Source organism: Salvelinus alpinus, chromosome 1, assembly GCF_045679555.1.
Source record: "Salvelinus alpinus chromosome 1, SLU_Salpinus.1, whole genome shotgun sequence".
NCBI lineage: Eukaryota > Metazoa > Chordata > Actinopteri > Salmoniformes > Salmonidae > Salvelinus > Salvelinus alpinus.
Genome location: NC_092086.1, coordinates 8654550 through 8679665, shown reverse-complemented (window position 1 = coordinate 8679665; position 25116 = coordinate 8654550). Strand labels below are relative to the sequence as shown.

Below are 25116 nucleotides of genomic sequence, written 5' to 3'. Positions count from 1 at the left end.
TATCACTCCAGTGTTAATCTGCTAAATTGTAATTATTCGATTTATTGCCTACCTCATGCCTTTTGCACACATTGTATATAGATTCTCTTTTTTTCTACCATGTTATTGACTTGTTTATTGTTTACTCCATGTGTAACTCTGTGTTGTCTGTTCACACTGCTATGCTTTATCTTGGCCAGGTCGCAGTTGCAAATGAGAACTTGTTCTCAACTAGCCTACCTGGTTAAATAAAGGTGAAATAAATAAAAATAAAAAATATTTGCACCTCTTGTCAGACGCCAACAGCCTAGTCGGCTGCAGACATTCATAAGGAGTTCAAGTAGTTTATTTGCCATTTGCAGGTATTAAAAGTAATACATACATTGTAATTCCTTGTTGGAGCTCTCTCACATATAGGACAGTACATACCAGAGGAGGCTGCTGAGGGGAGGACGGCTCATAATAATATCTGGAACAGAGTGAATGAAATGGAACACATGGAAACCACGTGTTTGATACCATTCCACTTATTCCCCTCCAGCCATTACAAGCCTGTCCTCCCCAATTAAGGTCCCACCAACCTCCTGTGGTAAAAACACAAACAGTAAAATAAAGTGCAAAGTGGTAAAAGATCAGAAAAGGAACCAAAATGTTCAGTCATGTTGTAATAGTCTGATGAAAACAGTTTAGGTTGATGATTTAACAGGTAGATAGAACTGGGATAGAAGCTGTTCTAGAACCTGTGATCCAGAAACTGATTTAACAGGCAGATAGAACTGGGATAGAAGCTGTTCTAGAACCTGTGATCCAGAAACTGATTTAACAGGCAGATAGAACTGGGATAGAAGCTGTTCTAGAACCTGTGATCCAGAAACTGATTTAACAGGCAGATAGAACTGGGATAGAAGCTGTTCTAGAACCTGTGGTCCAGAAACTGATTTAACAGGCAGATAGAACTGGGATAGAAGCTGTTCTAGAACCTGTGGTCCAGAAACTGATTTAACAGGCAGATAGAACTGGGATAGAAGCTGTTCTTGAACCTGTGGTCCAGAAACTGATTTACCAGGCAGATAGAACTGGGATAGAAGCTGTTCTAGAACCTGTGATCCAGAAACTGATTTAAAAGGCAGATAGAACTGGGATAGAAGCTGTTCTAGAACCTGTGGTCCAGAAACTGCTTTAACAGGCAGATAGAACTGGGATAGAAGCTGTTCTAGAACCTGTGGTACAGAAACTGATTTAACATGCAGATAGAACTGGGATAGAAGCTGTTCTAGAACCTGTGGTCCAGAAACTGATTCAACAGGCAGATAGAACTGGTATATAAGCTGTTCTAGAACCTGTGGTCCAGAAACTGCCTATTAACCACTGGTCCTCACTAGGCTGGTGAACTGCATGGCTATTTATTTTTTGTGGGACCACTTACTGCTGGAATGAGGTGGCTGTTTGTTCCCATTTCTATCAGAAATGATGCTCCTCATTTGATAGTCCTGTGTCAAGGTCCTCACAATTATAGGAAGACGCGGATGTGTCCAGTCCGTGTGTCCAGTGTGTGTGTGTGTGAGTGTGTGTCCAGTGTGTGTGTTTGTTGGTCCAGTGTGTGTGTTTGTGTGTGTGTGTGTGTGTGTGTGTGTGTGTGTGTGTGTGTGTGTGTGTGTGTGTGTGTGTGTGTGTGTGTGTGTGTGTGTGTGTGTGTGTGTGTGTGTGTGTGTGTGTGTGTGTGTGTGTGTGTGTGTGTGTGTGTGTGTCAGGTTATTATTTACAGGGACACTGAGGATTCATCATAAACCCTAAACCCTGGATAGAGGGGCTCAGTGAATGTGGAGGTGAATGTGTACAGGTGGGTCAGTGTGTCAGAGGAGGCTCTATAGAAGGACAGAGTGCCGGCTGGCCAGTCCAGATACACTCCTACTCTGTGGGAGCTGGAGCAGGGGACGTCTATGGTAGTGGAATGATTATTGTGACAGGCAATGTAACGATTGTCAGAGTAGAACAGACACCAGGACTTGTCATTGTTTCCAAGCCAACAGTCATTACCCCCTCCTCTCCTGTTGATTCCTTTATATGTCACTCCTATATCAGCCACCCCACTCCACTCTACCTCCCAGTAACAGCGCCCAGTCAGACCCTCTCTACACAGCACCTGTCCACAGTCCTCAAATCTCTCTGGGTGATCAGGATACGGCTGCTCCTCTCTCCTACATGTCACCTTTCTGTTCTTCTCAGACAGAGAGAGGAGTCTGTCTACTGTGTTTAGGTCCAGTGTGAGATCACAGACATCTGATGGATGAAACCAGACACAATATTAGAAATCATCATCATTCACATTAGAATGTTAACTCACTTTTCACTAATGCATTTAATGTAGATGTTTCTAAGTATCAAAAGGAGAAGTTAAGGTAACTTGAGACTTGTTGAATGATCATATGTTATACTGTATGGTAATATAAAACACACTTATTCCCATTCATTACACACACACACACACACACACACACACACACACACACACACACACACACACACACACACACACACACACACACACACACACACACACACACACACACACACACACACACACACACACACACACACACACACACACACACACACACACACCTGTTTTCATGCATGAACTCAAACACACATTTCTTATGTAACACGAACGAGCCACACACACACACACACACTGTCAAAGCAACTCTTTGTAAACTTTTGTGTAGAACTACAGCTGATTTTTAATATGACCAAGTAAGTAATGATGGTGGTCTTTGACTTTGACTTAACTTGAATTAAGACTTATTCTTAGTCATATTCTTTACAGCAGTCAACACTCACATTTTCTAATCCCAGGTTTCATTGTGTTCTCTCCACCATGTTCCACACTGTAGCGGTAAGCAGAAGAACAGACAGTCATTGAGGGATACACCTGAACTCTCTCACACACACACACACACTGGACACAAAAAAACACAGTCAGCATATAACTTAAAGTGAAAGTTTGTCTGTGTGTTTGTGTGTGTGTGTGTCCAATGTGTGTGTGTGTATGTCATTGACAAACACACACACTGGACACACACACACACACACACACACACACACACACACACACACACACACACACACACACACACACACACACACACACACAAACAGTCAGCATGTAACTTTGTCAAACATGTCTGATATAAACATTGACATAAACCCTCTACATACTTGAGTTTCTCCAGTCTGCAGTGTGGATCCTCCAGTCCAGCAGAGAGCAGTCTGACTCCTGAGACCCCTGGGTGATTGTAGCTCAGGTCCAGCTCTCTCAGGTGTGAAGGGTTTGACCTCAGAGCTGAGACCAGAGAAGCACAGCCTTCCTCTGTGACTAGACAGCCTGACAGCCTGCAAAGAGTCAAATCATATTAAAATCACACTGTTATTCTTTGGTGGTGAAAATAGTGGCAGTATATTTTTTCAACATATTCAGATATATCAGTATATTTTTACATCAGTGTCTTGAAACCTGCCATATCTATTCATAAATTAATGAATGTGTCATTATTATAAATGATCATAATATTACTTGAATAGAGAAAAATGTATAGTACAAATATTTGAGTAGACTGACCAGACCAGTTTAAAAGCAGTATCAGTCAAAAGACAGACAGTGAGGTATCAGATTTAGATTGTATTGAGTATACAGTCCACACCATATCTATTTTGACAGTGAAGCTAACATTTTAAATGTGGCTCTATACTCTAACATTTTGGATTTCAGATCAAATGTTTTATATGAGGTGACAGTATATAATGTCACCTTTTATTTGAGGATATTTTAATAGATATCATAAGTTTAGTATTTGGTCAGATATTCCTTGAACGCAATAACTACATCAAGCTTGTGACTCAAACTCGTTGGTTGTTATTTTTGGTTGTGTTTCGGGTTGTGTTTTGACCAATATTAAAATGGTGGATGATGACTGGATAAGAGAGTAGATAACATTTCTAAACACTACTAAAATAATCCTAAAGATGCCTTGATTAAGAAAATCATGAATCAATCATGAATAGTAATAAATCATTCTTAAATCTAAATCTATTCATAAATAGTAATGAAAGAAAGATCATGAATGAATCATGAATAATAATGAATGAGAAAGTTTCAGAGACTACAACAAAACATGCTAACCTCTCACCATTACCAATAACAGAGACTACAACAAAACATGTTAACCTCTCACCATTACCAATATTAGAGGCTACAACAAAACATGCTAACCTCTCACCATTACCAATAACAGAGGCTACAACAAAACATGCTAACCTCTCACCATTACCAATAACAGAGGCTACAACAAAACATGCTAACCTCTCACCATTACCAATAACAGAGACTACAACAAAACATGCTAACCTCTCACCATTACCAATAACAGAGAATACAACAAAACATGCTAACCTCTCACCATTACCAATAACAGAGGCTACAACATAACATGCTAACCTCTCACCATTACAAATAACAGAGGCTACAACAAAACATGCTAACCTCACACCATTACCAATAACAGAGGCTACAACACAACATACTAACCTCTCACCATTACCAATAACAGATGCTACAACAAAACATGCTAACCTCTCACCATTACCAATAACAGAGGCTACAACAACATACTAACCTCTCACCATTACCAATAACAGAGACTACAACAAAACATGCTAACCTCTCACCATTACCAAAAATAGAGTTTACAACAAAACACGCTAACCTCTCACCATTACCAATAACAGAGACTACAACAAAACATGCTAACCTCTCACCATTACCAATAACAGAGACTACAACAAAACATGCTAACCTCTCACCATTACCAATAACAGAGGCTACAACAAAACATACTAACCTCTCACCATTACCATTAACAGAGACAACAACAAAACATGCTAACCTCTCACCATTACCAATAACAGAGACTACAACAAAACATGCTAACCTCTCACCATTACCAATAACAGAGACTACAACAAAACATGCTAACCTCTCACCATTACCAATAACAGAGACTACAACAAAACATGCTAACCTCTCACCATTACCAATAACAGAGGCTACAACAAAACATGCTAACCTCTCACCATTACCAATAACAGAGGCTACAACAACATACTAACCTCTCACCATTACCAATAACAGAGCTTACAACAAAACATGATGTATGATTTTTGTGCCTCTTCTCATTCATCATCATTCACGATTCATTCATGATTATTCATAATCATGTTTTAATTTTTTTTTTTAATCCTTCATTTAACTAGGCATGTCAGTTCTTTATTAAGATGTCGGCCTACCGGGGAACAGTTAGTTAACTGCCTTGTTCAGGGGGAGAGAGACAGATTTGTACCTTGTCAGCTCGGGGATTTGATCTAGCAACCTTTCAGTTATTGGCCCAATGATCTAACCACTAGGCTACCTGCCGGTAGCATCCACATGAATGTAAAAGTGTTCAGAAACATCTTCTATTCTTACTGACAATACAAGTGAAGTGACTCCAAAATGACAGGACATTATTCGCCATTCAGTTTCTATTATGAAAAACATAATCCAAAACACAACCAAAACGAACTGCAAATGCTTTCAACATGTTTGTAGAATCACAGGCTTGACGTAATCACTGGAATATGGGACCAAACACTACACTTTTGACTAAATTAATTTGTCAAAAAAAATACTTTTTCAAATGGGAGAACTACATACATAAAGTGGTATAATTTATAAATGGTAAAATATATATGTATGAAAATACCTTTAAATAAAAGGTGACATTCTGTACTGTCGCCTAACATAAAACATTCTATCTCAAATCCAAATTGCTGGAGCATAGCACCACATTTAAACCTGTACGCTTCACTGTCCAAACACATATGGTGTGGACTATGTGTGTCTGGTAAACACATGTGGATCTGGTGAACAGTTATCACTTGATGACCAACTACAGGAATACTGACCTGAGAGTCTCCAGTTTACAGCGGGGATTCCCCAGTCCAGCAGAGAGCAGCTTCACTCCTGAATCCTTCAGATCATTGTTACTCAGGTCCAGCTCTCTCAGGTGTGAGGGGTTTGACTTCAGAGCTGAGACCAGAGAAGCACAGCCTTCCTCTGTGACTCCACAGCCTGACAGCCTGACAAAGAGATCATCATTACTTCACAAATACACTGTTAATTTAACGAGTAGTGTAGAAGGACAAATGGCAGATGCATTTGGTTTATTCTCCCAAACAACATATAGATTCATCTTCCATCTTCTAGAATTGTATGGTCATAATGTTAAACTAATGTGAACATCAATGCATTTATTCAATATGTTTTTCAATATAATATTATATACATATTATAATAAATATTTTTCTCTGAACTGAATTTTTCTTCCTGATGATTAGTTCTTATATGTCATTGTATTTACTCACAAAACAGCCCTGGAGGCTTTGACCACTGGCAGCAGCCTCAGAAGACCTTCCTCTGATCTGGAGTATTTATTCAGGTCAAACACATCCAGCTCCTTTTCTGAAGTCAGCAACACAAAGACCAGAGCTGACCACTGTGCAGGTGACATGTTGTCTATAGAGAGACTTCCTGATCTCAGGTAGCTTTGGATCTCCTCCACTAGAGAATGGTCATTCAGTTCATTCAGACAGTGGAACAGATTGATGCTCCTCTCTGGAGAGGGATTCTCCCTGATCTTCTCCTTTATGTACTTGACTGTTTCTTCGTGGGTCTGTGAGCTGCTTCTTGTCTTTGTCAGTAGACCTCGTAAGTGCTTCTGATTGGACTCCAGTGAGAGGCCCAGAAGGAAGCGGAGGAAAAGGTCCAGGTTTCCCGTCTCACTTTGTAAGGCTTTATCCACAGCACTCTTGTAGACAGTAACTTTAGGCTTGTCTCTGAAAAGCGCAGTAAAGTGGCTGAACATTGATTGAGGATCATCCATTAGATTCTCATTGTTGTTGATGAATGAGAGGAACACATATACAGCAGCCAGAAACTCCTGAATGCTCAGATGAACAAAGCAGTACACCTTGTCCTGGTACAGCACACATTCCTCTTTAAAGAGCTGTGTGCACAATCCTGAGTACACTGAGGCTTCATTGACATCAATGCCAGCCTCTTTCAGGTCTTCTTCATAGAAAATCAGATTGCCCTTCACAAGCTGTTGAAAAGCCAGTTTTCCCAGTGATAGAATGCTCTCTTTATTCAAGTGTGGACCTGTCTCTTCTTTCCCAATATACTTTTCATTCTTCTGTTTGGTATGAAACACCACAAGGTGTGTGTACATCTCAGTCAGAGTCTTGGGCATCTCTTCTCTCTTATGTTTCAGCATGTGTTCAAGGACTGTTGCAGAAATCCAACAGAAGACTGGAATGTGGCACATGATGTGGAGGCTCCTTGATGTCTTTATGTGTGAGATGATACTGCTGGCCAGGTCCTCATCACTGAATCTCTTCCTGAAGTACCCCTCCTTCTGTGGGTCATTGAACCCTCGTACCTCTGTCACCTGGTCAACACACCCTGAAGGGATCTTATTGGCTGCTGCAGGTCGGGTAGTTATCCAGATGAGAGCAGAGGGAAGCAGATTTCCCTTGATGAGATTTGTCAGCAGAACATCCACTGAGGTTGACTCTGTGACGTCACAACAGATCTTGTTCTTCTGGAAGTCTAGGGGCAGTCGGCACTCATCCAGACCATCAAAGATGAACAGAACTTTGTACTTGTCGTAGTTGGAGATTCTTGATTGTTTGGTTTCCATTGAGAAGTGATTAAGAAGTTCAATCAAAGTGTGTTTTTCCTCTTTCATCAAATTCAGTTCCCGGAAAGGGAATGAAAATACAAATTGGACATCCTGATTTGCTTTTCCTTCAGCCCAGTCCAGAATGAACTTCTGCACAGAGACTGTTTTTCCAATGCCAGCGACTCCCTTTGTCAGCACAGTTCTGATATGTTTGTCTTGTCCAGTTAAGGGTTTGAAGATGTCGTTACATTTGATTGCAGTCTCTGGTCTTGCTTGTTTCCTGGCTGTTGTCTCAATCTGTCTCAGCTCATGTTCATTATTGACCTCTCCTGTTCCACCCTCTGTGATGTAGAGCTCTGTGTAGATCTTATTGAGAAGTGTTGGGTTTCCTTGTTTAGCGATCCCCTCAAATACACATTGAAACTTCTTCTTTAGATTAGATTTGAGTTCACGTTGGCAAATCACAGCAGGATCATCTGAATCTAGAAATAACACAGAGGATATTTATATTAATGCCTACAGTATTGTAGGACTGTTATAAAGTTTTTAATTATAATAATGTATTATCTTAACTGACTGTATAAACGTGTAAATATTTTCATAATGCATTACAGACTGGTGTGACTGATTTTATTATTATTGGTATTATTGATGGTATTATTAATGTTCTCTCTCTCTCTCTAAATTAATTACCACAACACATCCCTGCTGCTACTTGATGAGGTCACTAGGTGTTGTATTAAGGCTGCTACAATATCATTGAGTTACACAGCTACTTTAGCTGTACTTTAGCTACAGCTTTTAAATGTTATAAAACAACATTCAACATGATGCAGACAGATCTTACATTTCTCCAGTGTGTCAGCAAGCTCCTTCTGGTTCATTTTCCTCAGGACGTGCAGTGTGATCTTCAGAGCCCCCTCTCTGGCACTGCTCTCCTGCTTCTCATATTCAGTGTCCACCACTTCCTTATCCTGCTTCTGACTCTCAAAGCCTTCTGGGAGTTCTGGACTAAGAATCCTCTTGAACATCTTCAGCTCGTTCTTCACAAATGTCATAATATTCTCTTCAAGCAACTGAAATAAATCAAGTTAATAAGTTAAGCAAGAGAATAAATGCTTTCTCATTAACACATTAATGAATGATTGACAGATCAACTTTACTTGAGGTAAACAAAAACAAATATACATAACAGGACCACATACACTGAATATGGAGGCCAGGTCTGTTTGATGACTCTGGGAAGACTGACCACTGAGAATCTCTGACTCTGATCTCTCCTGTTGGTTTCTGTGGACACACACACACACACACACACACACACACACACACACACACACACACACACACACACACACACACACACACACACACACACACACACACACACACACACACACACACACACACACACACACACACACACACACACACACACACACACACACACACACACACACACACACACACACACACACACACACACACACACAGGGAGGGAATGTTGTGTTTGTCTAATATTGTTTTAGGACTGAAAATGGACAAAAGGATTAGCCTATTGATTATGAAGACAACAAAATAAAAGGGAAAATGGGAGAGGAGAAATGACTAGAGACAGTGTTGTTTAACTCCACTGACCATGACCCATGAGTTCTTCTTACCTTTGTTCAGTAGAAAAGTCGCCCTCTCTAAAGTATATAGGTTGAACCATAGACCGGTCACTCTTCATGGACACACAGCTGGGTACAGGGGAGGCTGGTCTCTCCTGCTTGATTGGTCTTCAACACAACAGAGACAAACATTACATCTCTCATCTACTCTGAGCTCAGATGGGGAAACATAAGAACAGTTTCATTCCAAAATGCTATATATCCATTTTCAGAAATGTTCGTAAATTAGCTTTTATTGTTTACAGGAATCGGTGTGTATTTTCACTATCTAATCATGGCATGTTGTTGTTCAATGACAGTACTACTGTTATATTTTGCAATTCTGAGTAATTACTACTTTAGTAAGGAATTACACATTATTCAGTACTACTGCAGTTGCTACATAATTCCAATAGATGGCAGCATAAGACCACAAATGATATTTCAGAAGATTAGTTTAGTTTTCTCCCTGGATACACCACCACTCCCCCTCACAGGAAAACTCCTGTGTGCTTCTTTCTGTCCCTTTCCACACTGCTAACGCAAGAGGAAGGACTGAAAAAGCATTTAACAGATTACTGTGAAGTAATATAATTATGATTCATGTTTTTAATCACCTGTTTTTATGCTCATGTTTTGAAATTATACCTCATTACTATAACGATTATCAATAAGCCTGAACATTAATTCAGTCACCTCTGGTCGAGAAAAACGTATTTTCCTCAGTACATTCATTGGTAATATTATGAAACTGGGCTCCATGGCAGATGCAATTAACTAGTTTTCATCAGAAAAATACGTTGTTAAAAACGTAATGTGTCCAGCCTACTTGAGGCACCCCGAAAATAATATTCAAAAGTTTGGTCCTTGGACACAGAGGGGTTAAACACTAAAGTTACCGTCCATCTAGTGAAGAGAGGAGAACCGGACAGAGGTAGCCATTATCAGTCAACGAGAGAGGGAGGATAACTAGGATGCTGCTGGTATAGTAGCTAGCTAGCTTACCTAGCTGTACCGACTAGCTTGGCTAGCTAGCAGGTCGTTCGTCTGTCCCTCATCTCGATGATGACGAATCCGGTGAACCACAAATTGAAACAAGGATAGAGAGTGAATAGGATCTGGCTACACTCATACTGTCCCTGACCGTAAAGCAAAAAGCTAATTGAACACTGAACTTCGGTGTCTCAACACTGTAGTGAACTCCGTCGTTATTCCCCAAGATCACCTCAGCCAACTCTGCGCGTAACCGGACAATATGCCTGGCGCCACACCGTACGTGGACGCGGACAGTTCGGTATGGGGACGCGGACAGTTCTGTACGTGGACACGGACAGTTCCAGAACGCGGACATGAGCAGTGCAACACAATCAACTAAACACAGTCTTTACAGTGGGTTACATTAGTAATATATATCTTTTTTTATTATTATGTTAACTTCTCTAGGGTATGTGGGACGGTAGCGTCCCACCTGGTCAACAGCAGGGCGCCAAATTCAAAACAACAGAAATCCCATAATTTACATTCCTCAAACATACAAGTATTTTACACCGTTTTAAAGCTACACAAATCCAGCCAAAGTGTCCGATTTCAAAAAGGTTTTACGACGAAAGCAAACCAAACGATTATGTTAGGTATGAGCCAAGTCACAGAAAAGACAGCCATTTTTCCAGCTAAAGAGAGCAGTAACAAAAAGCAGAAATAGAGATAAAATTAATCACTAACCTTTGATGATCTTCATCAGATGACACTCATAGGACTTCATGTTACACAATACATGTATTTTTTGTTCGGTAAAGTGCGCCATATTCAAATGAATTACTATGAAAATTACTATAAAATCTAACTTTCATTAAATCACACATGAAAGAAACCAAATTAAAGCTACTCTGGTTGTGAATCCAGCCAACATGTCAGAATTCAAATTGGCTTTTCGGCGAAAGCATACGATGCTATTATCTGAGTATAGCACAATAGTAAACAAAGAGAGAAGCATATTTCAAACCTGCAGGCGCGACACAAAACGCAGAAATAAAAATATGATTCATGCCTTACCTTTGACGAGCTTCTGTTGTTGGCACTCCAATATGTCCCATAAACATCACAAATGGTCCTTTTGTTCGATTAATTCCGTCGATATATATCGAAAATATCCATTTATTTGGCGCGTTTGATCCAGAAAAACAGAGGTTCCAACTTGCTCAAACGTGACGACAAAATATCTCAAAGGTTACCTGTATTAGGTATTTTTTTACGTTAACAATTGATAAAATTGAAGACGGGATGATCTGTGTTCAATACAGGATTAAAACCAAATGTAGCATGCCTTCTGGACATGCTCTTCAATCAAACAGTACACCTGGAGTGACTCGAATTCAAGATGGCCGTATTTCTTCATTACACAAAAGAATAACCTCAACCTATTTCTCAGGACTGTTGACATCTAGTGGAAGCCGTAGGAACTGCAAGCAATTTGCTTAGAAATCTGGTTTCCCTTTGAAACCTCATTGAAAAGATAGTGACCTCAAAAAAAAAAATCTGAATTGTTTGTCCTCGGGGTTACGCCTGCTAAATACGTTCTGTTATACTCACAGACATGATTCAAACAGTTTTAGAAACTTCAGAGTGTTTTCTATCCAAATATACTAATAATATGCATATCTTATCTCCTGGGGATGAGTAGCTGGCAGTTGAATTTGGGTTGCTTTTCATCAAAAGGTGAAAATGCTGCCCCCTACCCTACAAACATTTAAAATAAAATTATAACAATATTTTGACATCTGGGCCCATATCCACAAAGCGTCTCAGAGTAGAAAATGGTCGTATAAGTGCTGAGAATAAAGACATTTTACACTTATGGGTATAAATTAAAGCTATGCATGAAGTCTCAAGTCCCACCTAGTCGGCAGATATTTAGGACACCTCGTGAGCTGTCCTAAGTAGTTAAGAGTTAACAGCAGGTGTCTTGATAATACTATAGAATAATGCAGTTAGTCAGTGGTTCCTGCGCCACATGTAATTGCTTTGTAATGGTTTATATTTTTATATGATCAATCCATAAATAATATAGACCTACATGCAACAGTATGTCTTGTGCTTTTGGCAATGATTTATGTATAATAATTATGTACATCAAGTGATACCATGTATGTCTGCATAGCATTTTTTCTTCATTTTGGCAGAATAACTCATGCTTATTAACTCAGGTTTTCACCCAGCGGCTAAGGAGTTGGAGCTGTGGCTGAAAGGTGGCTGGCTCGAATCCCGGGCCGGGCGCTGAAAAAACAGGCAGAATTGATCTGACCACTGGAGGGCTGCTGGGTTCACATCCTCAAAACATTCACCTTTTGTTGATCAGAACTCTAGAGGTTTTCTTCACTGAACCCAAAAATATATATTTAACTTTTAGTGGTTCCATATATTAAGGAAGTGATAGAAGCCTTTTTGGTTCTATAAGGAACCTTCTTTTCTAAGAGTGTATAATAAACACGTTTTTCTTTTGATTATTTAATTATCTACATCATGTTATTTCAAGTTCTCCCTTTGGAGCGCAACATCACATTGTTAAAAAATAATCCTAAATTGGGCGTGGCTATAAATTGGGCAATTGAAGGCATCTAGGGCGTAATATGTGTTGGATGAAAATGAACATTGTTGCAACGTTGTAGGCAACATTATTGGCAAGGGACTTGATGCTACTATGCCAAAGCTATTTAGAGTTGTTAAACGGGTGTGAAGAGTGTGTTGATGTAACGGTAATATTGTCAAAATTCTGCTTGTAACAATGATCAGAATTGGTTAATAAAATATGCATTCCATTATATTAGGCAATAATTAGAGTAGGCAAAGTGGTCGTGTCGTGAAAATTCTATCAAATGTCTTACATTGCAACGAGTACAGTCAGGGTAACGCGGAACCCCTGCAGTACCTCCACAGACCCCGGATTGAGAACCCCTGCAGTACCTCCACAGACCCCGGATTGAGAACCCCTGCAGTACCTCCACAGACCCCGGATTGAGAACCCCTGCAGTACCTCCACAGACCCCGGATTGAGAACCCCTGCAGTACCTCCACAGACCCCGGATTGAGAACCCCTGCAGTACCTCCACAGACCCCGGATTGAGAACCCCTGCAGTACCTCCACAGACCCCGGATTGAGAACCCCTGCAGTACCTCCACAGACCCCGGATTGAGAACCCCTGCAGTACCTCCACAGACCCCGGATTGAGAACCCCTGCAGTACCTCCACAGACCCCGGATTGAGAACCCCTGCAGTACCTCCACAGACCCCGGATTTAGAACCCCTGCAGTACCTCCACAGACCCCGGATTGAGAACCCCTGCAGTAGCAGATGCTCTTATCCAGAGTGATTTACAGGAAGTGCATTCATCTTAAGATAGCTATTTATTTTGGAAATAAACTTAATATATTATTCATAAAATTGTCATCTCACCTCTTAGCTTTGGTGTCATGTCCCCCAGAGAGACTCATTTTAGAGGCAGGGCCCCCCTCCTCTCTCTCCCCAGAGAGACTCATTTTAGAGCACTGACCCCTAAACAGAGATCCATCATGTTGGTTGTGGTTAACACAGTGACAACTAAACAGAGATCCAGCATGTTGGTTGTGGTTAACACAGTGACAACTAAACAGAGATCCAGCATGTTGGTTGTGGTTAACACAGTGACAACTAAACAGAGATCCAGCATGTTGGTTGTGGTTAACACAGTGACAACTAAACAGAGATCCAGCATGTTGGTTGTGGTTAACACAGTGACAACTAAACAGAGATCCAACATGTTGGTTGTGGTTAACACAGTGACAACTAAACAGAGATCCAGCATGTTGGTTGTGGTTAACACAGTGACAACTAAACAGAGATCCAGCATGTTGGTTGTGGTTAACACAGTGACAACTAAACAGAGATCCAACATGTTGGTTGTGGTTAACACAGTGACAACTAAACAGAGATCCAGCATGTTGGTTGTGGTTAACACAGTGACAACTAAACAGAGATCCAACATGTTGGTTGTGGTTAACACAGTGACAACTAAACAGAGATCCAGCATGTTGGTTGTGGTTAACACAGTGACAACTAAACAGAGATCCAACATGTTGGTTGTGGTTAACACAGTGACAACTAAACAGAGATCCAGCATGTTGGTTGTGGTTAACACAGTGACAACTAAACAGAGATCCAGCATGTTGGTTGTGGTTAACACAGTGACAACTAAACAGAGATCCAGCATGTTGGTTGTGGTTAACACAGTGACAACTAAACAGAGATCCAGCATGTTGGTTGTGGTTAACACAGTGACAACTAAACAGAGATCCAACATGTTGGTTGTGGTTAACACAGTGACAACTAAACAGAGATCCAGCATGTTGGTTGTGGTTAACACAGTGACAACTAAACAGAGATCCAGCATGTTGGTTGTGGTTAACACAGTGACAACTAAACAGAGATCCAGCATGTTGGTTGTGGTTAACACAGTGACAACTAAACAGAGATCCAACATGTTGGTTGTGGTTAACACAGTGACAACTAAACAGAGATCCAGCATGTTGGTTGTGGTTAACACAGTGATAACTAAACAGAGATCCAGCATGTTGGTTGTGGTTAACACACTGACAACTAAACAGAGATCCAGCATGTTGGTTGTGGTTAACACAGTGACAACTAAACAGAGATCCAACATGTTGGTTGTGGTTAACACAGTGACAACTAAACAGAGATCCAGCATGTTGGTTGTGGTTAACACAGTGACAACTAAACAGAGATCCAGCATGTTGGTTGTGGTTAACACAGTGACAACTAAACAGAGATCCAGCATGTTGGTTGTGGTTAACACAGTGACAACTAAACAGAGATCCAGCATGTTGGTTGTGGTTAACACAGTGACAACTAAACAGAGATCCAACATGTTGGTTGTGGTTAACACAGTGACAACTAAACAGAGATCCAGCATGTTGGTTGTGGTTAACACAGTGACAACTAAACAGAGATCCAGCATGTTGGTTGTGGTTAACACACTGACAACTAAACAGAGATCCAACATGTTGGTTGTGGTTAACACAGTGACGACTAAACAGAGATCCAGCATGTTGGTTGTGGTTAACACAGTGACAACTAAACAGAGATCCAACATGTTGGTTGTGGTTAACACAGTGACAACTAAACAGAGATCCAGCATGTTGGTTGTGGTTAACACAGTGACAACTAAACAGAGATCCAGCATGTTGGTTGTGGTTAACACAGTGACAACTAAACAGAGATCCAACATGTTGGTTGTGGTTAACACAGTGACAACTAAACAGAGATCCAGCATGTTGGTTGTGGTTAACACAGTGACAACTAAACAGAGATCCAGCATGTTGGTTGTGGTTAACACAGTGACAACTAAACAGAGATCCAACATGTTGGTTGTGGTTAACACAGTGACAACTAAACAGAGATCCAGCATGTTGGTTGTGGTTAACACAGTGACAACTAAACAGAGATCCAACATGTTGGTTGTGGTTAACACAGTGACAACTAAACAGAGATCCAACATGTTGGTTGTGGTTAACACAGTGACAACTAAACAGAGATCCAACATGTTGGTTGTGGTTAACACAGTGACAACTAAACAGAGATCCAACATGTTGGTTGTGGTTAACACAGTGACAACTAAACAGAGATCCAACATGTTGGTTGTGGTTAACACAGTGACAACTAAACAGAGATCCAACATGTTGGTTGTGGTTAACACAGTGACAACTAAACAGAGATCCAGCATGTTGGTTGTGGTTAACACAGTGACAACTAAACAGAGATCCAACATGTTGGTTGTGGTTAACACAGTGACAACTAAACAGAGATCCAGCATGTTGGTTGTGGTTAACACAGTGACAACTAAACAGAGATCCAGCATGTTGGTTGTGGTTAACACAGTGACAACTAAACAGAGATCCAACATGTTGGTTGTGGTTAACACAGTGACAACTAAACAGAGATCCAGCATGTTGGTTGTGGTTAACACAGTGACAACTAAACAGAGATCCAACATGTTGGTTGTGGTTAACACAGTGACAACTAAACAGAGATCCAACATGTTGGTTGTGGTTAACACAGTGACAACTAAACAGAGATCCAGCATGTTGGTTGTGGTTAACACAGTGACAACTAAACAGAGATCCAGCATGTTGGTTGTGGTTAACACAGTGACAACTAAACAGAGATCCAGCATGTTGGTTGTGGTTAACACAGTGACAACTAAACAGAGATCCAACATGTTGGTTGTGGTTAACACAGTGACCCCTAAACAGAGATCCAACATGTTGGTTGTGGTTAACACAGTGACAACTAAACAGAGATCCAACATGTTGGTTGTGGTTAACACAGTGACAACTAAACAGAGATCCAACATGTTGGTTGTGGTTAACACAGTGACAACTAAACAGAGATCCAACATGTTGGTTGTGGTTAACACAGTAACAACTAATTCTTGAATGTCAATTGTTCTTATTTATTAATTATCTCTTATAAATAAAACATTTACTAACAGATACATCCAAACAGTCAGGTGATTTAATGCATCACATCAACATGTAGTTGTGACTGATATTTTTCACCTTTTCTCCATGTTTAGTGTCAATAATAATAACAATAATAGTAACGCTGTTTGTTATATTTGTCACTGTTTGTTAAGGCAGAGGTTCCCAAACGTGCTTTGTGACCCACCAACTGAGGTGTTTTTTGAGTTGTGATGAACGGTGAACTATGTTGTTGTTGTTGTTGACATAATCCTGGCTACTCCTGTTTTCTGATGCTCAAACATTATAACAAAATCAGTGGGGGTCTAATTGTCTAGCTTTTATTTAGTTGATTCAACATTTTCCATGATCTTTTATACATACTTTCTATATAGTTTTAGTCATTTAATTTTATACAGATTTTTGTTGTTGTTGGCATTGTCATCCTGCCACCCACAAGTGGTCCTGACAGAGTTCACATAGACTACCAGTAGCAGGATTCATCACCTTCAAATCAGTTTCATTCTAAATAACTGAGCATGTAGCAATATTTCCTAAACATTTCCTACAGAGACCATCAGGTTGTTCATCAATATAAAGGATATTTAAAAACATTTCCTACAGAGACCATCAGGTTGTTCATCAATATAAAGGATATTTAAAAACATTTCCTACAGAGACCATCAGGTTGTTCTGCAATATAAAGGATATTTAAAAACATTTCCTACAGAGACCATCAGGTCGTTCATCAATATAAAGGATATTTAAAAACATTTCCTACAGAGACCATCAGGTTGTTCATCAATATAAAGGATATTTAAAAACATTTCCTACAGAGACCATCAGGTTGTTCATCAATATAACGGATATTTAAAAACATTTCCTACAGAGACCATCAGGTTGTTCATGAATATAACGGATATTTAAAAACATTTCCTACAGAGACCATCAGGTTGTTCATCAATATAACGGATATTTAAAAACATTTCCTACAGAGACCATCAGGTTGTTCATCAATATAAAGGATATTTAAAAACATTTCCTACAGAGACCATCAGGTTGTTCATCAATATAAAGGATATTTAACAACATTTCCTACAGAGACCATCAGGTTGTTCATCAATATAAAGGATATTTAAAAACATTTCCTACAGAGACCATCAGGTTGTTCATCAATATAACGGATATTTAAAAACATTTCCTACAGAGACCATCAGGTTGTTCATCAATATAACGGATATTTAAAAACATTTCCTACAGAGACCATCAGGTTGTTCATCAATATAAAGGATATTTAAAAACATTTCCTACAGAGACCATCAGGTTGTTCATCAATATAAAGGATATTTAAAAACATTTCCTACAGAGACCATCAGGTTGTTCATCAATATAAAGGATATTTAAAAACATTTCCTACAGAGACCATCAGGTCGTTCATCAATATAAAGGATATTTAAAAACATTTCCTACAGAGACCATCAGGTTGTTCATCAATATAAAGGATCATATCTCAAGCCTACTCTGTCTATTGAATGTTTGACGAACTAACTTCATAATAATTAGCCTCAACTTACCAGAGTCTGCCAGTCTTTCCTTCAAATCAACACATTTATCTGACTTCTAATTGTACAGAGAAATCTGTGCCACAGTTTCAATAGCCATTTTGTAACTGCGTAGGCTACAATCTTATTTACAATTTCATATGAGGAAATCCTATATTTTCTGGCGCTATTGAAGAGGAAGTAGTCTATATTACAAACTTCAAAAACCTTTTTATATTAATCTCAAATACACTACAAGTTTTAAATTCTCTACATTGCAGGAAAGTTCTCATGCAAAAGGTTATACAATTCAGATCCTGGACAGAGATTGTCTTTGGTTTTGGGAAGGCTGAAACATAACATTGAATTCCCCCCAAGTATTGCAAACAGGAAGTTAACTTAGTCACAAGTTTGTGCCAACTACAGTAGTGTTGCAAAATCCTTACCACCCCAATCTTCCTCATCAGCCTTAAGAACAGAACCTGTGGTTTAATGTAGATACATGTCAATACAACAGAAACAACATGTGGTTTAATGTAGATCCATGTCAATACAACAGAAACAACATGTGGAATTCTCAACTTCTCTTTTAACAGAACAGAGACATGTCCAAGAGGAGGCTGGTGGGAAGAGTTATAGGAAGACGGGTTAATTTTTATGGCTGAAATGGAATAAATAAATTAAGTGTTTGATCCCGTTCAATTTATTTCATTCCAGTCTTTACACTGAGCCTGTCCTCCTATAGCTCCTCCACCAGCCTCCTCTGGTTTGTATGTGAAAGTATTCAGGTGTTCATGTTGCTGTGGAGGCAAATTATATTTAAAAAAAAATACCTTTAAATGTCCAATTCAGCCGTAAAAATAAAATAAAACAAAATGGTGGATTTCTAAGTTTTGGAGAAAAAAAGTATAAAGTTAAAAAGGTTCTACCCGATGACATCATCAAAAGTTATAACATTTAAAAGCAGTGATTTTCAAACACAGTTAGATTGTCAGTGGTGTTGGGAGCAAAACAATTCCCTCCATTGGACTAGAAACCTAGTGCAGGTTTTGAAAATCACAGTTTTTTACTTTTATGTCACAGAAAACATATTTCTAACACTTTTCTACTTACAGTATATTTTTCACTACAGATCATAGAAACGTTCTGTTTTCTTTATACTGTTTTGGTGCTGGAGAGGATGAATATGAGGTTGAAGAGTGGAGGAATTGACTTTTAACACCAGAATCAGTCCTGTTCCCTGACTTTTAACACTAGAATCAGTCCTGCTCCCTGACTTTTAACACTAGAATCAGTCCTGCTCCCTGACTTTTAACACTAGAATCAGTCCTGCTCCCTGACTTTTAACACCAGAATCAGTCCTGCTCCCTGACTTTTAACACCAGAATCAGTCCTGTTCCCTGACTTTTAACACTAGAATCAGTCCTGCTCCCTGACTTTTAACACTAGAATCAGTCCTGCTCCCTGACTTTTAACACTAGAATCAGGCCTGCTCCCTGACTTTTAACACTAGAATCAGACCTGCTCCCTGACTTTTAACACTAGAATCAGTCCTGCTCCCTGACTTTTAACACTAGAATCAGTCCTGCTCCCTGACTTTTAACACTAGAATCAGTCCTGCTCCCTGACTTTTAACACTAGAATCAGTCCTGCTCCCTGACTTTTAACACCAGAATCAGTCCTGCCCCCTGACTTTTAACACTAGAATCAGTCCTGTTCCCTGACTTTTAACACTAGAATCAGTCCTGCTCCCTGACTTTTAACACTATAATCAGTCCTGCTCCCTGACTTTTAACACTAGAATCAGTCCTGCTCCCTGACCTTTAACACTATAATCACTCCTGCTCCCTGACTTTTAACACTAGAATCAGTCCTGCTCCCTGACTTTTAACACTATAATCAGTCCTGCTCCCTGACTTTTAACACTAGAATCAGTCCTGTTCCCTGACTTTTAACACTAGAATCAGTCCTGCTCCCTGACTTTTAACACTAGAATCAATCCTGCTCCCTGACTTTTAACACTAGAATCAGTCCTGCTCCCTGACTTTTAACACTAGAATCAGTCCTGCTCCCTGACTTTTAACACTAGAATCAGTCCTGCTCCCTGACTTTTAACACTAGAATCAGTCCTGCTCCCTGACTTTTAACACTAGAATCAGTCCTGCTCCCTGACTTTTAACACTAGAATCAGTCCTGCTCCCTGACTTTTAACACTAGAATCAGTCCTGCTCCCTGACTTTTAACACTAGAATCAGTCCTGCTCCTTGTCTTTTAACACTAGAATCAGTCCTGCTCCCTGTCTTTTAACACTAGAATCAGTCCTGCTCCCTGACTTTTAACACCAGAATCAGTCCTGCTCCTTGTCTTTTAACACTAGAATCAGTCCTGCTCCCTGACTTTTAACACTAGAATCAGACCTGCCCCCTGACTTTTAACACTTGAATCAGTCCTGCTCCCTGACTTTTAACACTATAATCAGACCTGCCCCCTGACTTTTAACACTACAATCAGTCCTGCTCCCTGACATTTAACACTAGAATCAGTCCTGCTCCCTGACTTTTAACACTAGAATCAGTCCTGCTCCCTGACTTTTAACACTAGAATCAGACCTGCTCCCTGACTTTTAACACTAGAATCAGTCCTGCTCCCTGACTTTTAACACTAGAATCAGTCCTGCTCCCTGACTTTTAACACTAGAATCAGTCCTGCTCTCTGACTTTTAACACTAGAATCAGTCCTGCTCCCTGACTTTTAACACTATAATCAGTCCTGCTCCCTGACTTTTAACACTAGAATCAGTCCTGTTCCCTGACTTTTAACACCAGAATCAGTCCTGCTCCCTGACTTTTAACATTAGAATCAGTCCTGCTCCCTGACTTTTAACACTAGAATCAGCCCTGCTCCCTGACTTTTAACATTAGAATCAGTCCTGCTTTCTGATTTGATGTAGAACAATAGTATAATGATGAGGTTGATTTAATGTAGAACAATAGTGTATTGATGAGGTGAAGAGGTTGGTTTAATGCAGCACAATAGTGTAATGATGAGGTGAAGAGGTTGATTTAATGTAGAACAACAGTGTATTGATGAGGTGAAGAGGTTGATTTAATGTAGAACTGTCACACCCTGGCCTTAGTTATCTTTGTTTTCTTTATTATTTTAGTTAGGTCAGGGTGTGACATGGGGGATGTATGTGTTTTGTATTGTCTAGGGTTTTTGTATGTTTATGGGGCAGTGTTCAGTCTAGGTGTATGTATGTCTATGGTTGCCTAGATTGGTTCTCAATTAGAGACAGCTGTCTATCGTTGTCTCTGATTGGGAACCATATTTAGGCAGCCATATTCATTAAGTAGTTCTTGGGTGATTGTCTATGTGTAAGTTGCCTCTGTCTGCACTTGTTGTTTATATAGCTTCACGTTCGTCGGTTTGTTGTTTTTGTTTAGTTTGTAAAGTGTTCTTCGTTTCGTCTTCGTCTTAAATAAAAAGAGAAGATGTATTGTTATCACGCTGCGCCTTGGTCCTCCTCTCTTCAACGTTACGACGATCGTGACAAGAACAATAGTGTAGTGATGAGGTTGATTTAATGTAGAACTATAGTGTAATGAAGAGGTTGGTTTAATGTAGAACAATAGTGTAATGAAGAGGTTGGTTTAATGTAGAACAACAGTGTAATGATGAGGTTGATTTAATGTAGAACAACAGTGTAATGATGAAGTTGATTTAATGTAGAACAACAGTGTAATGATGAGGTGATGAGGTTGATTTAATGTAGAACAATAGTGTAATGAAGAGGTTGGTTTAATGTAGAACAACAGTGTAATGATGAAGTTGATTTAATGTAGAACAATAGTGTAATGAAGAGGTTGGTTTAATGTAGAACAATAGTGTAATGATGAGGTTGATTTAATGTAGAACAATAGTGTAATGAAGAGGTTGGTTTAATGTAGAACAATAGTGTAATGATGAGGTTGATTTATTGTAGAACAACAGTGTAATGATGAGGTTGATTTAATGTAGAACAACAGTGTAATGATGAGGTTGATTTAATGTAGAACAACAGTGTAATGATGAGGTGATGAGGTTGATTTAATGTAGAACAACAGTGTAATGATGAAGTTGATTTAATGTAGAACAACAGTGTAATGATGAGGTGATGAGGTTGATTTATTGTAGAACAACAGTGTAATGATGAAGTTGATTTAATGTAGAACAACAGTGTAATGATGAAGTTGATTTAATGTAGAACAACAGTGTAATGATGAGGTTGATTTAATGTAGAACAACAGTGTAATGATGAGGTTGGTTTAATGTAGAACAACAGTGTAATGATGAAGTTGATTTAATGTAGAACAACAGTGTAATGATGAGGTTGATTTAATGTAGAACAACAGTGTAATGATGAGGTTGATTTAATGTAGAACAACAGTGTAATGATGAGGTTGGTTTAATGTAGAACAATAGTGTAATGATGAGGTTGATTTATTGTAGAACAACAGTGTAATGATGAGGTTGATTTAATGTAGAACAACAGTGTAATGATGAGGTTGGTTTAATGTAGAACAACAGTGTAATGATGAGGTTGATTTATTGTAGAACAACAGTGTAATGATGAGGTTGATTTAATGTAGAACAACAGTGTAATGATGAGGTTGATTTAATGTAGAACAACAGTGTAATGATGAGGTTGATTTAATGTAGAACAACAGTGTAATGATGAGGTTGATTTATTGTAGAACAACAGTGTAATGATGAGGTTGATTTAATGTAGAACAACAGTGTAATGATGAAGTTGATTTAATGTAGAACAACAGTGTAATGATGAGGTTGATTTATTGTAGAACAACAGTGTAATGATGAGGTTGATTTATTGTAGAACAACAGTGTAATGATGAGGTTGATTTATTGTAGAACAACAGTGTAATGATGAGGTGATGAGGTTGATTTAATGTAGAACAACAGTGTAATGATGAGGTTGATTTAATGTAGAACAACAGTGTAATGATGAGGTTGATTTAATGTAGAACAACAGTGTAATGATGAGGTTGATTTATTGTAGAACAACAGTGTAATGATGAGGTTGATTTAATGTAGAACAACAGTGTAATGATGAGGTTGATTTAATGTAGAACAACAGTGTAATGATGAGGTTTATTTAATGTAGAACAACAGTGTAATGATGAGGTTGATTTAATGTAGAACAACAGTGTAATGATGAGGTTGATTTATTGTAGAACAACAGTGTAATGATGAGGTTGATTTAATGTAGAACAACAGTGTAATGATGAGGTTGGTTTAATGTAGAACAACAGTGTAATGATGAGGTTGATTTAATGTAGAACAACAGTGTAATGATGAGGTTGATTTAATGTAGAACAACAGTGTAATGATGAGGTTGATTTAATGTAGAACAACAGTGTAATGATGTAAGGGAAATGACAACATGCTATGAGTTGCAGCAGGCCTTTAGAATGATGTAAAACATGTCCTGGACTCTGTCCAAGATGATGAGCGGGAAACAAATGATACCAGTCAGCCTGATCAGCCGGTCCATCGACACTACTCCTAAACTATACCAAAACTAATTTCACACATTATAGGAGTTAGCCTGATCAGCCGGCCCATCGACACTACTCCTAAACTATACCAAAACTAATTTCACACATTATAGGAGTTAGCCTGATCAGCCGGCCCATCGACACTACTCCTAAACTATACCACAACTAATATCACACATTATAGGAGTTAGCCTGATCAGCCGGTCCATCGACACTACTCCTAAACTATACCACAACTAATATCACACATTATAGGAGTCAGCCTGATCAGCCGGTCCATCGACATTACTCCTAAACTATACCACAACTAATATCACACATTATAGGAGTTAGCCTGATCAGCCGGTCCATCGACACTACTCCTAAACTATACCACAACTAATATCACACATTATAGGAGTTAGCCTGATCAGCCGGTCCATCAACAATACTCCTAAACTATACCACAACTAATATCACACATTATAGGAGTTAGCCTGATCAGCCGGTCCATCGACACTACTCCTAAACTATACCACAACTAATATCACACATTATAGGAGTTAGCCTGATCAGCCGGTCCATCGACACTACTCCTAAACTACACCACAACTAATATCACACATTATAGGAGTCAGCCTGATCAGCCGGTCCATCGACACTACTCCTAAACTATACCACAACTAATATCACACATTATAGGAGTTAGCCTGATCAGCTGGTCCATCGACACTAATCCTAAACTATACCAAAACTAATTTAACACATTATAGGAGTTAGCCTGATCAGCCGGTCCATCAACACTACTCCTAAACTATACCACAACTAATATCACACATTATAGGAGTTAGCCTGATCAGCCGGTCCATCGACACTACTCCTAAACTATACCACAACTAATATCACACATTATAGGAGTCAGCCTGATCAGCTGGTCCATCGACACTACTCCTAAACTATACCACAACTAATATCACACATTATAGGAGTTATCCTGATCAGCCGGTCCATCGACACTACTCCTAAACTATACCAAAACTAATATCACACATTATAGGAGTTAGCCTGATCAGCCGGTCCATAAACACTACTCCTAAACTATACCACAACTAATATCACACATTATAGG

The 25116-nt window shown here is 39.2% G+C and overlaps 1 protein-coding gene and 1 long non-coding RNA gene across 3 annotated transcripts in view; one reads left to right on the top strand and one right to left on the bottom strand.

Moving 5' to 3' along the window:
- Positions 1 to 25116, top strand: part of LOC139569930 (uncharacterized) — an 823452-nt gene that overhangs the window by 710456 nt on the left and 87880 nt on the right. The window lies entirely within an intron of this gene.
- On the bottom strand, positions 6435 to 11071 carry LOC139545217 (NLR family CARD domain-containing protein 3-like). Its single transcript, XM_071353150.1, has 4 exons — positions 9416 to 11071; positions 8960 to 9044; positions 8602 to 8830; positions 6435 to 8236 (listed from the first exon to the last, which is right to left on the bottom strand). Exons 1-4 carry the CDS (start codon positions 9481 to 9483, stop codon positions 6435 to 6437), a joined length of 2184 nt encoding a protein of 727 aa, XP_071209251.1. The 5' UTR covers positions 9484 to 11071.

Excerpts from the sequence above, each read along its gene's own strand:
- LOC139545217 (XM_071353150.1), bottom strand. The coding sequence starts at position 9,483 with ATGAAGAGTGACCGGTCTATGGTTCAACCTATATACTTTAGAGAGGGC. Across the intron at positions 8,831-8,959 it reads ACCTGGCCTCCATATTCAGT|TTGCTTGAAGAGAATATTAT; the intron begins GTATGTGGTCCT and ends GATTTATTTCAG. Across the intron at positions 8,237-8,601 it reads TGCTGACACACTGGAGAAAT|ATTCAGATGATCCTGCTGTG; the intron begins GTAAGATCTGTC and ends TGTTATTTCTAG.